The sequence below is a fragment of the Bos javanicus genome, chromosome X (assembly GCF_032452875.1).
Source record: "Bos javanicus breed banteng chromosome X, ARS-OSU_banteng_1.0, whole genome shotgun sequence".
Classification (NCBI taxonomy): domain Eukaryota; kingdom Metazoa; phylum Chordata; class Mammalia; order Artiodactyla; family Bovidae; genus Bos; species Bos javanicus.
This window is the reverse complement of record NC_083897.1, coordinates 65,667,511-65,682,995: the sequence shown is the minus strand read 5'-3', so window position 1 is coordinate 65,682,995 and position 15,485 is coordinate 65,667,511. Positions and strand designations below refer to the sequence as shown.

The window sequence follows — 15,485 nt, the reverse complement described above, 5'->3', positions numbered from 1 at the left end:
ATTAATATGATGTTGAATACTTGGGAGGACTTCTGAAAGCTCTTTTAATTTTAAGATATGGAATCACCCAAAAAGTGTGTGTTGTACTGTAGGTTAGAGGTTCCACTTGGATGCTTTCTTTGTTCCTTTTTATGTTTAATCCACTTTGGTCCTGCATGCTTCAATATCTAATCAGTTACCAAAACCTACTCTCTTTTTTTTCTGAATACAGAAATATTTTGAATACATTCTCCATCTGCATTTCTGCTCTGGCACAAGCCCTTATCATTTCTGGCCTGTACTACTGCAATAGCATACTTGATCTTCTCCCTTTCTCCAATCCCTTTTCCTCTCTGCTGCCAATGATTGTTTCAAAGAACGCAAATATGATCAGGCCATTCCTTTGCTTAGAAACCTTCTCTGTCTCCTCATCACTTAGATAGTAAATTCAGGGTTCTTCTTGATCAAGCTTCGGCTTCCCACATCAGCCTCAATTCACGATTTACCTTCCTTTCACCATACTCTTCAAAAATACAAAACTACAAGGTTTTCTACTAAGCACAGCACAGCACAAGGTTTTCTGCACTCATCCTTATATTTATTGTTTCTGTGCCTTTGTCCTTGTCCTCTTATCTTGGAATATTGTTAAACATCTCAGTTTTTAGTTTCTCAGGAAACTTGCCTTTACTTATCAGCCCCACCATTTCCCCGTGTCCCTTATCTGTGCCTAAAATATGTTATGCATAGCTCTATTATCGTTCTGAGAAGTTTGTATTGCTTCTGTAAATGAATCTATTTTCCCCCTAGACTGAGAGATCCTTGAGTGGATGATATTTTACTAAGTTTCAATATTCCCAGGGTCTAGCACCAGTATCTGACATATAGTAGACAGTCAGTAATCATTTGTTGATGATGAATGTATACTCTGTGTTGTATGTATATTCAAGGTTAAATGTTAAAATTTTTGTATTTGTTTAGTAGTAGTCATTGAGAAAAAACATGAACCATTTAGTAGTATTTTATGCAGTTCAATTCTTTGTCATTATTTCTAAGCTTATATTAGATAAACGTAATTTTCCAGGTAAATGTTATTATTTGGGGTGATGGAATTTTTGCATGCGTCCATGTGTCTGTCACACATTAGAACATATTGCTGCCATTTCCTATCAGGAATTAATCTTAAAATGTGGCTATTTTCTAAGAATTATAGAAAGGTTTTTCATTTGTGATATTTAAAGGAAATAAACTTGTAAGAAAATATTTGATATAAGTAGATACTACTTATAAAACTTTAAATTGCTTATGAATCACCTGGAGATTTTACTGAAATACAGATTCTGATTCAGTAGGTCTTGGGTGGGGCCTGAGATTTTGCATTTGTAACAAGCTCCCAGAGGATGCTGATGCTACTGGTCTACAGACCACACTTTGGCAAGGTGGTGGATGGTATTTTCCAGATCCTTCCTTTAGTAGTTTCAGTTTTCTTTTTACATGTCTGAATCATCATTCATATTTTAATTTCATGTTTCATGTTTTTATTTTTATATTTTAGCAAGACAGTGATAATGCTAATATGTCACCACAATCTCCAGTATCATCTGAGGTACAAGTTCTGTTTTTTAAATGTGTTTACATAGGTTTTCTTTGTCACTTCTCTCTAACCTCATCTTTCTTTTTTAAATGTAGTTTATTCACCCATATTTAAAAATACATAGTAGGTTAATTTGTACAAAACTAGCCTACAAAAACTTCTAAGAACACCATGTTTTGGTACAAATATTCATAATGAATATCACTTAAATTACTTATTGAAAAATGCCAATAGATCACATGGAATAATTCACTTTATAAATTTTTATGTTTTATAATTCATCCATATTTTGAAATAAATGACAAGAGTAGCTTTCAGATTTTAAATTTGAAAAAAATACTTCAGCATTGTGCAATGACCTTTGGTTTTTCTCATAACCAATTAGGTCTGAAAGCAATGCAAGAAAAACTTCCTTTTTCCACGAGAAACATCCCTGTAGTGGGTTGTTCCTATCGACAAGAGGGTACACTTTTCCTAGCATCTTAGACCTAAGGAGGGGGCATGGGGAAAAGGGCTAGATGAAAGTTAAGAGTTTTTGAGATCTCAACCAAATATTCTTTTGGTTTGAATGATTGACTCTTCTAATTTAGTTAAACGTGTTGCTTTTAATATGTTATGAGATAAATTTTAAAAATTCTAAACGATAGCTCTTCTATTTCAGATTACTTAGTATTCTAAAACTATACTGGCATTAGTAAATCGATGATTTTTTATTTATTTGGTGAATTCAGGACTTTAAATACAATAAATTTATATTGTGTGAATTAAATCACAATATAATTTTGGTTAATTAGACAGTATTTCATTTTATATAGGTAGTATTATTTTTTTTTTAAAGCCAGAATTGTTTATGTATTGTTTTGGGTGAGTTGCATTATAAAACTTTAAGATGGACTTGGACATTAGTTTCATAAACATGTTTCTAAATTACTTATATGGCAGGTAAACTGGTTTACATTCTTTTTTCAAAACAGTTTAAATTAGGATATTCTAAAATTCGTCTTTGTCACATGCTTTTGTAAATCCTTTCTTTTACATTCAGTTATAACAAATGTAGGTGATGACTTATTTACTTAGACTTTTTTATGATTTTATGATCTATGCTCAATGAGAAGAGGATCAGTGCCAATTTTCCCAATTAATCTATATTGCTTTTGTAACACATTTTCCTTACATTTGGATAAGCTAAATTTGTGTCTGGAAATTCATAATACTTTAACTGAAATAATCAAGACAAACAGGCTTGTGGATGGATAGGTGGTGAGCATGTATTTTGGTAGCTCAACTGATGTTCCAGTTGAATTGCTTATCCCATATTAATCAGAAAATTAAGAGAGTCACCAGAATGCTGATTGTTTCAGTTTCATCAGTGAAAGGAAAATGGTAAAAACAATTAGTATTGTGCTTTACTATTAACAAAGTACTTGCTTATACATTTAAACCTAAGAGCAGTCCCATGAACTGGGTATTATCCTCATCCTTTTACAGCTCAAGAGTGATAAGTTTTCCTAAAGACTTCAGTCAATAAATGGTAGAGGAGTGACTGAAGCCCAAACTCTTAACAACGTCACAGTTGTTGTACAGATTAAATAAGATGCTATTAAAATTGCATTATATTTCCATTTTATAATTTACAAAGTGCTTTCTTTTAGTTATCTCAGTTAATTTTTACAGCAGCCTATTTTAAAGGTGAAAGGATAGTTACAGAAAAATTAAATGTTTTGCTTAAAACTTAGTCTAAACTTTCTGACTCTAAGTTCAGATTTTTAAAATATACCACGTTTCTTTTCACAGTACACTACTGTTTGAAAGCACTTTGAAATAATGTGAATTCAGATAGAACAAATAATGCTTTATTATCTATCACTCTGTAGCCACTGTTAGTTTGAATGTGTATATATGCCTCAGATTATTCACTAAGAGTCAAGTCCATAGTAGACAGTGAGTAAGTGTCACTAATTTCACTTATCTTTTCATTGAAACTTTTTTCCATTTTTCAGGAGATTTTAATATGGTTCTTCATTCAAAAAAAAGAGTATATGTTTATTTGATTCACTTCAATAACTTTCATTTCCCTTATGCTAAGAGAGAGGTTAATTAGCAAATATTTGTAGACCTTTTAAAAATGAAACATTATATATTTGAATTAAACTGCAGTTTACCTTTCTCTACTCCACTAATTATGGAAAAAAATAAATACTTCTCAAAATTGGAATGGATATAACTACTTTATTTTGAAAGAAAAAAGATTTTATTTGTTTTTTGTTTTTAGGAGTATGATAGAACTGATGTTTTTTCACATGGTCCCTTTGGCTTGAAGCCTAGATCAGGTAAATATATATTCACAAATACAATCTATTGGTTATATACAAAACTAGAGTTTCTCAGCTTAAATGGGATTGATTCCTTAGTTTTAAGTACACGTAGATTCTTTCCCCTCTCCTAAAAGTAATTTTCTCTTAACCTTATTTGTCTTTCCAATTCCCATTCCCCATTTCTTTCTTCCTCTTTACCTTCAAGCTCCTGAAAACTCAGCTTTTTGCCTTAGATATACTGCAGTCTTATTTCTACTCTACTGTGACTGCTATTAGAATGACCACTCTGCCAGCAGACCAAACACTGTTTGAAATTATAGCACTCCATTATATTGTGGTTTTAAAAAGGGATCTTTTCGCAATTGGCAAGCCCAAAAGAAAATGGATCCATGTTACTTGGCAAGGTATTGAATTATAGTTTTTATTCCTGAATAACTGTATTGACCGTCAAGAATAATTTCCTTTTCTTTAAAGATAATAAAGGCTGATTTCTTAACCTGGATCATGTTTCTAATAACATATGTTTAAGTAAGAACATCTATAGGTGGTAGCAGTTGTTACACTTGTCTTCCCTATTGTTTTCAATTATGCAGATAAGTAAATTTCAATTATATTCTGTAAAAAATATTTAGAATTCATTAATAATGAAAGTGTTTTATGTCATTTTGTTCTAGTTCTTTGTATCATGCCTTTTCCCCGCCGATGGTTGATCCTTCCGATTAGCTTTGTAATAAGCTAGGAAATTTCTGTTTTTATAGCTTTCAGCCGCTCATCTCGCCAGGAATATGGGGCAGCAGATCCAGGTTTTACAATGAGAAGAAAGATGGAACATCTACGGGAAGAGCGAGAACAAATACGACAACTTCGCAATGTAAGTCACATTGACCTTTCAGGTCTGCTTTATAGAAATGGGTTTAACTTGGAAAATTAAAAAAGAATATATTATTTTCAGTACTCTTTAAAATTTTAGATTATGTAATGATTAGTTATATACACATATATTTAAATAGAATGTCTGTGATTTATACCCATTTCTTTTATAGAATCTTGAATCCAGGTTAAAAGTAATTTTGCCTGATGACATAGGAGCTGCACTGATGGATGGGGTTGTTCTTTGCCATTTAGCCAATCATATAAGGCCACGCTCTGTAGCTAGTATTCATGTGCCATCACCAGCAGTGGTAAGTTTTGGCTACAGTTTGTTAGTTCTCTAAAGAAAGATAAAGCTGCTTGAAACAATCTTTAAATAATATTCTTCAATAAATATAATTTTCAGTTTTTATAAGTTTTATACAAATATACCTGAAAATATACTATTTCTCTTACTTTACAGCCTAAGCTTAGCATGGCGAAATGTCGAAGAAATGTAGAAAATTTTCTTGATGCTTGTAAAAAGTTGGGTGTCTCACAGGTAATTATTTTTCTAACAAAATGATCATTTAAATATGAATTTATTACATGCAAACTGGCTTCTTCACAGTAGGCGTGAATAATGCTTTCTGAACATGAAAATGAATACCTTCCTTTTCACCTTCTACTGAATTCCATATTTAAATGTAAAAGCTATCTACTGAATGATTTTTAAGCTGCTTTTAAAGTAATTATAAAATAGCTACATATATAGAAAAATTTACTAATCATGCACATCATTGAATAAACATAATTTACTGGTCATATGACAAGTTGATTATGATGCTGTTGCTACTCTTATTTTTCCTGATAGAGGATATTTGGATTCCTTTAATCTAAGAATAGACTCTGATTGGAAGATTTGCATTCAGTGTGAACAACATTTAAAACTTTATTTAAAATGTCAATTTGGAAATCTTAGCGACATTATGATAATACCTCACTGGATAAACTTTTTCTGACATTTGTAGAAATTAGCTTATATTTCATGTAATAATTGTAATAGTATTAAATTAACAAAGCAATATTATAAATAATGAAAATGAAAAATAAAAATATTGCTTTTTTGATAACATTATAAACTTAACAACATGATGGACTGTTGAGAGGACTTGGAATTGTTAGCAGGTCACAATGTAGTTGTACTTTTTTTCCTGTTATTTTTTAAAGTGTATTTTATTGAGATATCATTGACATAACATTTTGTAAGTTTAAGGTGTACCGTGTGTTGTTTTGATACACTTAAATATTGTGATTATTAAGTTCTCTTTTCAATAGTGTCATAATAATCTGGTTTACAAATTCTACTGTAACCGCTTCCTGCAAGTGAATAAATGTAATTTATATAGAGAGAATCAGTTGAATTACTGTTTAATTTGGAAGCTATATTCAGTTCTCCTCTAGTTACTTCTTGTCTATGCTTGACATGATGTTTAGAAATTTTAATTCCTAAGCATTTTTATGTTAGTTCTTTCTTTTTGTACTCTTAATCTCTTAGTGAGAAAGTAGAAAAATTAGGAAGGTTTTTTTGAAGTTTGTTATTGCATTGTATATATTTTCCTGTTTTGTCAGTTTTTGTTTTAAGAGTTTTTTGATGAGGGGTTCTCAGTCAACATTTATTAAATGAATGACATTTTACAGATGAGGAAACTGAGGCACAGAGAGCTTAGAAAACTTATCCAAGTTTGCTAAACTTTACTTTTACTAAAACTTTAGTAAACAGTGGAGGCAAACTATGAACCCCAGTGATCTAATTCCAGAACCCACCCTCTAACTTGGATATTCTCTATTTCTGTTCTTTTACATGAAATGAAAGATAGTCTGACTTACTCCTGACACTTTCTTTATACAGTAGCCAAGGAGAATGACAGGAAAGGTCTTATGAAAACTATTCTACTTAGCATGCTCTCATCTTTCTCCTGCTTGTTTGTTCTATGACAGAGTTAGTGACTCACCCATCCTCACCATAAGGGTGGCTTACCAGCTTTCATTTTCAAAACTCTCCAGGTATTGGTAACAAAAGGAGAGATTTTATTTTTAGCTTCAATTTGTTTTTCCCTGACTTGAAAATGATAATATATAGTCAGTTTTTAAATTTAACTTTTTAGGATATTTTTGTATTTTTAACAGTTTTATTGAAGTATAATTGACATACAATAAAGTTCATATAAGTAAAGTATACAATTTGATTAATTTTGACATATGCATATAGCATGAAATCATTACCATAGTCAGGATAATGAACATGTCCATTACCCTCAAAAGTTTCCTTTTATCCCTTTGCAATCCTCTAGTCAACCACTAAAAGCTGTTTTCTGTTATTATAGTTTAGTTTGTATTTTCCATCTGGAGTTATATATAACTGGAATGATAAAATATGTACGATTTTTTTTCTGGCTTCTTTTGCTCAGTGTAGCTATTCTAAGACTCATCAATGTTGCATGTATAAATAGGTCATTCCTTTTTATTATTGTATAGTATTTTATTATATGAATACATCACAATTTGTCAGTCCATTGACCCGTTTGTTGATGGCCATTTGGGTTGTTTACAGTTTTAGGGACTACTATAAATAAGGCTGCTATGAACATTTATGTACCAGTCTTTGGATATATACATTCTTTAATTTTGGGTAGGCACATGAAAGTGGAATGACTAGAACATATAGGAAGTGTATGCTTAACATTGAGTATAAAACTTTTCCAAAGTGGTTATATCATTTTACATTCCCGTCAGCAGCGTAGGGGAGTTCCAGTTCCTCCACATCCTCAGTGATATTCAATATGGTCAGTGTTTTTTTAAATTTATTCATTTTAATAGGTATGTACTGTTTGTCAGTGTGGTTTTAGTTTCCATTTGCCTGAAGACTAATGATGTTGATCATTTTTTCAAGGTCTTATTTTCCATTTGTATGACTTTTATGAAGTGTCTGTTCCAATCTTTTGTCTATCTTTTGAGTTATTTCTTATTGAGTTTGAGATTCTTTATAAATTGTAGACAAAGTCCTTTATTGGATGTGTGGATCAAGTCCTTTATCAGATGCAATATATGATTTACAAATACTGTATCCCAGTCTTTGCCTTGTCTTTTCATTTTCATTATAGTATCTTTCAAAGATTAGAAATTTTAAATTTTTTGTAATTTTTCATTTAAAAAAATTGATTGTACTTTTGGTGTCAAACCAAAGAAATCTTTACATAACTTAAGGTCACAAAGATTTTATCCTATATTTATTTCTAGAATTTTTATGGTCTTAATTTTTACATTTAGGTCTATAATCAAATTTTAGTTAATTTTTATATATGCTGAAAGGTATGGATTGAAGTTATCTTTTTTTTAGGCCTGGGGGCACACATTGTTTTTTATTTAAAAAATATTTAATATTTCATGAAATTCACCCATTTAAAGTGTATAATTCAATGGTTTTTAGTATAGTCACATAGTTGGGCAGCAAACTATTAATAAGAGTAGAATATTTTTATCACCCCAAAAGAAACCTCTTAGCTGTTAGCAGTCCCTCCCCTTTTTTATCTGTATGAATTTGCCTATTCTTGACATTACATATTAATAATGTCATATGATATGGGGTCTTTTGTGTGTGGCTTCTTTCATTTATTATATGCTCTCAAGGTTTATCCATGTTGTAGCATAAAGCAGTACAGACATACTCAGGTTTATTGCACTTCACTTTATTGTGCATCACAAATACAGCATTTTATATGAATTCAAGATTTGTGACAACCTGCACTGTCAGATGATGAATAGTATTTTTAGTAATAAGATATTTTTTAATTAAGTGTTTTTAAAAAGATGTAATGTTATTGCACACTAAGAGACTACAGTATAGTGTAAATATAACTTTTATATACATTGGGAAACAAAAATTCATGTGACTTACTTTATTGCAATATTTGCTTTATTTGGGTGGTCTAGAACTGGAGTCTCACTATCTCTGAGGCATGACTGTACTTCATTTTTTGGGGTTGAGTAATAGTCCATTGTATGTATGTACCACATTTTGTTCACCATTCATCAGTTGATGGATATTTGGGCTGTTTCCACTCATTGTTTATTATGAATAATGCTACTGTGGACATTCATGAACATGTTTTTGTGTGAATGCTTGTTTTAATTCTCTTAGTTAACAAGGTTATATGGTAGGTTAAATGGTTGCTCTGTGGTGGGTTATATGGTAACTCTCTATCTTTTTGAGGAACTGCTAAATTATTTTCCAGTTTACATTCACAGAAGCAGTGTATGTGGATTCTAATTTCTCTGCATCCTCACCAATTATTATTGTCTACCTTTTTGATTCTAGTCATCCTAGTAGGAGGTCTGAAGTGGTCTCATTGTGGTTTTGCTTAGCTTTTCCTTAATGGCTAATGATGTTGGTCATCTTTTTCTGTGCCTGTTAACTATTTGTATATATTCTTTGGAGAAATGTCTTTTCAAATTCTGTGCTCATTTGTTAATTGAATTAGTCACCTTTTATTATTTCTTTATATATTCCAGATACAGGTTCCTTGTGAGATACATGATTCTAGTTTGCTGAGAGTTCTTACCAGGAATGAATTTTGTCAAGTGCTTTTTCTACATCTACTGAGTTAACATTTTTTTCTTTCACAGCATTGTTAATTACATTGGTCGATTTTCAGATACTACCTCACACCTTGACTCCTGGGATAAGCCCCACTTGGTCATGATGGATTTTGTTGTTGTTGCTATTTTTATGTTGTTGGATTCAGTTTGTTAAAATTTTGTTTAGCCTTTTTGCATCTATATCAATAGGGTTATTGTTTGTTAGTTTTCTTTCTTTTAAAGTTTTTGTCTGGTTTTGGTGTCAAGGTAATACAGACTTCATGGAACATGTTAGGAAGTATTCCCCACTCTTCACTTTTATTGAATATTATGGATAGAATTAATATTACTTACTCATTAAATATTTAGTCACAGTCATTATTGAACTTTGAATCCATCTAGGCAGGGGGTTTTCTTTGTAGGAAAATTTTTAACTACAGTTTAAATTTCTTTAATAAATATAGGGCTATTCTAATTTTCTATTTCTTTTTGTATGAGCTTTGATATATGGTGTCTTTCAAAGACTTTGTCCTTTTCATCTAGTTTGTCAAACTTGTTGCTATAATGTTGTTTATAATATCCCCCTTTTTATCATTTTAGTATTTATAGATTCTCTTGTGGCATCACTTCTTTTATTCCTGATATTGTTAATTCGTGTATTTTTCTCTCTTTTTCCTGATTAATCTAGCTAGGGATTTTGTGAATTAAAAAAAAAAATTCTCAGTGAACTAACATTTGGTTTTATTGATTTTTTTCACTAATATTTTCTGTTTTTTAATTTTACTGGTTTCCTTTCTTATCTTCATTATTTGCTTCTTTCTGCTTACCATTGGTTTAATTTGCTCTTCTTTTTCTAGTTTCTAAGGTGGGAGCTGATGCCATTGATTTGAAACCTTTTTTAGTTTCTGATATATGTTGGTGACTTTTTGAATAAACAAGCAAAATATTAGGAGGGCAATAAATGTTGCAGTGAAAATGGAGTGAGAAGATAGTTTTTCAGAACTGTTTTAATAAATGGGATAGTATCAGTAGTATTTGATGACTGAGTTAGGGGAATAAGGAAGAAAGATGATTATGATTCCCAGGTTTATGTTGAGAGAGACTGAATAGTGTATTACTGACTGAGGTATAGAATACAGACAGAAAATTTAATTTAGTAAGGAAGTAGTTCTGTTGTGGACATATTAATTTTGATATGTCTGTTGGACATCCATTTGCCTGTATCAAGTTGACGTTTGTATCTGGAGCTCAGTAGAGAGATCTTGGCAGGAAATAAAGATTTGAAAATTAACAGAATGGAAGATATAGTTGTTACTCATTGGGGTTAGGGGCCTTATCTTGCCAAAGTTTCCAGTGTTTCAAGAAACACTGGATTAAAAAAAGTAATGTTATAAAACACTATGCTAGTCAACTAAAACAAATCATGGACCATATGGGACCTATAAATGGTCTGTTTGGCGCCTACTCTATCCACTACTAGCTTATTTTCCTGAGATGAGTGAGTGTTCCAACTGAAGCGGTAGACTGTATCATTTCTTCAAAAAATGCCACCAAATTTATTTGATGCTGTGCACATTCATGCAGATCTTCAATTAAAATCCTTGTGATTTTGATGAGGCTTTGAGAATACCAAAGAGAGAATACAGTACAGAAAGAGAAGAGGGTGAAGACAGAACCCTTGGAAACATTAAGAATGTTAAAAGAGGATCACTGAAGGCTAATGAAACCTAATGCAAAGTTGTCTCTAAGCCCTCTTTCTCATAGAATTGTGAAGAAATGACATATATAATGACTTAGAAGAGAAGACAGTTGTTATTTACCAAATTCTAGACTATTTTAACTAAGAAGCAACACAACATCACTAGAAGCTGGAGGGAAGTCATCTTAATGACAAAAAAAGTACTGAAGTGCTATATACATCACAGACCATGTAACCTAAGAACTGGTAGAAGGAAGGAGAGTGGCTAGTTTTGTATAGGACTAAGCAGGTTACAAAATGCTTAAAATGCTTCCATATATAGATTCTTCTATTTGTTTCTCACACAGTTCCATTTTCAGGATGAAAAAACAGTATCTCAGGGAATTTTAGTACCTTTAGTACTCCATATGACCCTTAGATCTCTTGGCTGGAAGCATAGTGCTCTTTCTGCTCTAGCACAAGGGCTTAGGGAACATCTAGCACCACCGTCTCACTTAAAAATATTTTCTTATTGTGTAGATCAGGTCAACCTCAGATAAAAATACAGCCCATAAGAATCTATTGAAGCAGACATCTTAAAGTTTATTTCATTAGAATTGTATAATTTTTACCTGGAGTTTTATAAAAAAGCAGGATTTAAAAACCCAGTTCTGACTTACTGAGGTTTTGCTGTACTATTAAAAAGCACATGTTTAGATATCATTTGTTTTGTTTTTTCAGGAAAGACTCTGTTTGCCTCATCATATTTTGGAAGAAAGAGGTCTTGTGAAAGTTGGTGTCACAGTTCAGGCTCTTCTTGAATTACCTACAACCAAGGCATCTCAGCTTTCTACGGCTTGACATAACATTTAAAAATCCTAAATGTCTAGTTTCATTTATTTGAAGTGATTTCAAATATCTCAGATTTATGAATAAGGATGTCTAGTCAAAAATAATTTTATTATTCAAGCCTTAGATTTAAGAAAAATCATGTTAAAACATCAAATTCAATTTTGAATTGCCCAAACTTCTTTTGAGGGAAAACTAGATCAATTTGATAAGAGTTTTTGATAAATTCAAATTCTCTTTTTGCTAAGTTAGCTAATAATCTTGATTATTTTTCAATAATCAGATTAACACTAAGTTTAAAATGTGATTTCAATTTAATAATCACATTAGGTTTATTTTGTTTTATCATAGCATACTGGTAAACATCTGGACAAGGTAATCATTTTTTTACCAATTTAAAACTAATTCTATATTTGAGTTATTTAATATACTTGTGATTCTAGTTTATACATAATTTCTTCCGTCTTTGGTCTTAGTTTTATAGAAAAAAGTGAGTAGAAGTTACAGAACTCTGGCTTTATATTGAATTCTTTTAGTATTATAGGTTGGTGCCAAAATATTTTCAGTTGTACTGTAGATTGTTTACATGTGAAGTGCCTGTGTAATTGATGACTCTCATATAGTCTTAAACATTTTTGCAGTTTTTTTAAATGTATTAATGGAATTTTAAAATATTTTAGTAGATTTTGTAAGTTCAGTAATATGTGAGGATAAATGTGCCTCACATTGTGACATTTGTGTTTTTTATTTAGTCCATAGCAGTTTTCTTAAACTGGTTATTTCATGTTGTCAGAAAAACGATGTTAATATGCTTAATTTATACTATTTAATTTTGCAAAACTTAATCATCTTTTGAAATATATTATTTGAAGAGTATTTTATTTCTGTATTGAAAATGTTACACAAAGCAGTAAGGTTTTTGAGAACTAGCAGAGTATTTAATTATCAAGAACATTTTGATAAAACTGCCAAAGTTTGGGTTTATGTCTTGACTTTCAGGAACATTACTACATCAGTATGCTGCCTTTGGTTATATTCAGATTCAGAGAGCAGCAGCTGAGGAATAGGTTTTTATTAGAAAATATGTCCATTTGTGGATCCTGTAAATCTTAACTTATGCTCAATTAACATGATGAAATAAATACAGACCACTCTATAAATCTTTTCATAAGCATACTATTATATAAAGTCCTTGTTTAATTTAAGGATGGATAAATTGACATTTGTAGTAGTGCAGGAATTTTTCAAAAACATTACTGTAATGAATAATCAGTTTCCTACAGAAAAACTTAAGTATAATTACTTTTGTAGTAGTCAAGCAAGTATCATATCTTAAGTATGTGATTATTTGCACTTGTTACCTCTTAATATGGATGCAACTTATTAGAAATGTTGGCCTGGGTGTTTCAGTGATATCTATAAAAGGTAAAAACTATTGTGCCAAATGATATAATAAGGATTGGTTTAAGAGTAACTCTACTTTTTTTGATCAGTTGGCATGAAGCCATATAATTAAGTTTTGGCTTTAGGATACAGATGTGTTTTTACATTCCCCAAGGGTCAAATCGGAGCTTTTAAAGAACTAAAGCTTTTTATGACTAAAAGTTTTAAAAATTAAATCATTGATAATTTATTACTTTAAATATTTGAGCTAATTAGTTATTTTTCAGTTGGATCTAAAAAAAGTCATTGACAAAAATCTCTCTCTAGTGAAAAATTGGGTAATAAAGTAAGAAATTACAAATATATACCTTAGTTATTAGTTTTTAATGTAAAAATTGGACAGTGTTACAAATGAAGTGATCATTAAAAAGCTACAGCAATCATTCATACTGCTTTCATAGTTATCATGCTGTAGAATTCCTCTTGTTAATTAATCTAGATGTTAATTATTTTACAAGTATGTTCATGTTTTGTATCATTGAAATATTAGTGAAATTATAGGCCATTTCCTTATTGCATTTCACTTACTTGTCAATTAATTATTACTTTAAAGAGAAAATAGACCAGAACCTCTGTAACATTCTTTATTGCAAAGTTCCGTTTAAGATGGGTCTATCTGAGGTCCATACCATGGCAGTTTTATTTACTGAGTGACAAAAAGAACACTTCTCTTGCTCAGTTTCTCAGCATAGTCCCCAAGCAAACATTATACCAAGTCTCTGATGTATTTCTTTTAGTAGTTTTTGAGTAAGTGTAAAATTTATTCAAAATAGTTTGTATGGTTATTATATATTTACTTCACCAGTTATTGAATAAGGAATGATTATCATTATTTGAATTGGATTTGTGATTTGAAGAACGTTAAGTAATCAAACTAAAATATTTTATTAGGCCCTAAAACATACAGTAGATGGCTTTCTTCCTGCTAAATTTTATTCCTATATGGCACAAGAAAGAAGTGATGTTGGATATGTTAGAACTGAAATAAGGAGTAAAAATACATTACCATTTGTTTAATAATTATCTTTACAGAAGTGCTAGTTTATTGACTTTACTAACTGAATTTTTTGAATTCAGAAATGTTTGTATTGGTCACAGATCTATCATGATTGATTTTCTGATGCATTTAAAAATAAATGGAACACTAAATGTATATTACCAATGCGAATTGTGTATAAAGTTGAACAAAAAAATTAAAGGCTGAGATTTCTTTTTTCCATTTCTACCTCTTCTCTTAACATCACAGCATCCATTTTCTGTAGGTATTTGATAACTTGTGTCTATGTTCCCTAGTATGGAAAAATAGACTTTGAGAGGATATTCAAAGTAAGTTTAGTCTAGATTTTCTGTACATCATGATATTTTTAATAGGCAATGTTTTCTTTTAGAAAAATGGTTTCTTTGGATATCTTTAGAAAATGATGTCATCTTAATCCTGTATGGGACTCTCTGCGCTTCCTGTCGTTCAAAGTTAGAAATAAATTTATTTTTACTGTGCTCCATTAGTATGCATCAAGTAGCTACCTAAATAAATAAGAAATGTATTATGTACATGTGTAAATACATGGGAAAAAATAGATTTTTCAGTTAGCAAGTTGAATTTTCTAGAACTTTGCTTAGATATCTCAGTCATTTCTAATGCAGAGAAATACAAAGTAATGTTGTATAATTTATAAAGTAGTAATTGAAATTATACCCTAGGGCTATTATTCTTTTTCATTATATAAGTTTTAGGTATACAGGATTATAATTCAACATGTATACATATACTACAAAGTGGTCACCACCACAAAGCTAGTTACCATCCATCACTATACAGTTTACCCACTCCAGCTATATTGCCTTTCCCCCACCCCCTTACCCTCTGATAAACCACTAATCTGATCTTAAAATCTGTCAGTTTGTTTTTGTTTTATTTTCTTTTGGATTTCACTGGCCTAATACCTTCAAGGTCCATCCTTGTTGTGTAAATGGCAGAATTTCATTCTTTTTTATGACTGAGTAGATTTTGTTGTGTATATAAACCATATTTTTATTCATCCATCAATGGATACTTAGTTTATTTCTGTATCTTGATTATTGTAAATAATGCTGCAGTTAACATAGGGGTGCATATATTTTTTTAAATTAGTGTTTTGTGTTC

The 15,485-nt window shown here is 30.7% G+C and overlaps 1 protein-coding gene and 1 non-coding gene across 2 annotated transcripts in view; both read left to right on the top strand.

The window, feature by feature from the left end:
- LRCH2 (leucine rich repeats and calponin homology domain containing 2) overlaps positions 1-14,561 on the top strand; it is a 104,125-nt gene extending 89,564 nt beyond the window's left edge. Inside the window, exons 16-21 of the mRNA XM_061409537.1 lie at positions 1,532-1,582; positions 3,843-3,900; positions 4,644-4,756; positions 4,929-5,066; positions 5,219-5,296; positions 11,792-14,561. Coding sequence (XP_061265521.1) covers positions 1,532-1,582; positions 3,843-3,900; positions 4,644-4,756; positions 4,929-5,066; positions 5,219-5,296; positions 11,792-11,911 — 558 coding nt within the window. The 3' untranslated portion in view covers positions 11,912-14,561. The remainder of the gene's footprint in view (positions 1-1,531; positions 1,583-3,842; positions 3,901-4,643; positions 4,757-4,928; positions 5,067-5,218; positions 5,297-11,791) is intronic.
- On the top strand, positions 1,913-2,041 carry LOC133243609 (small nucleolar RNA SNORA35). The gene has a single exon (XR_009735160.1). It is a non-coding gene; the product is annotated as a small nucleolar RNA SNORA35 (small nucleolar RNA).
- Positions 14,562-15,485: the final 924 nt, after the last annotated feature.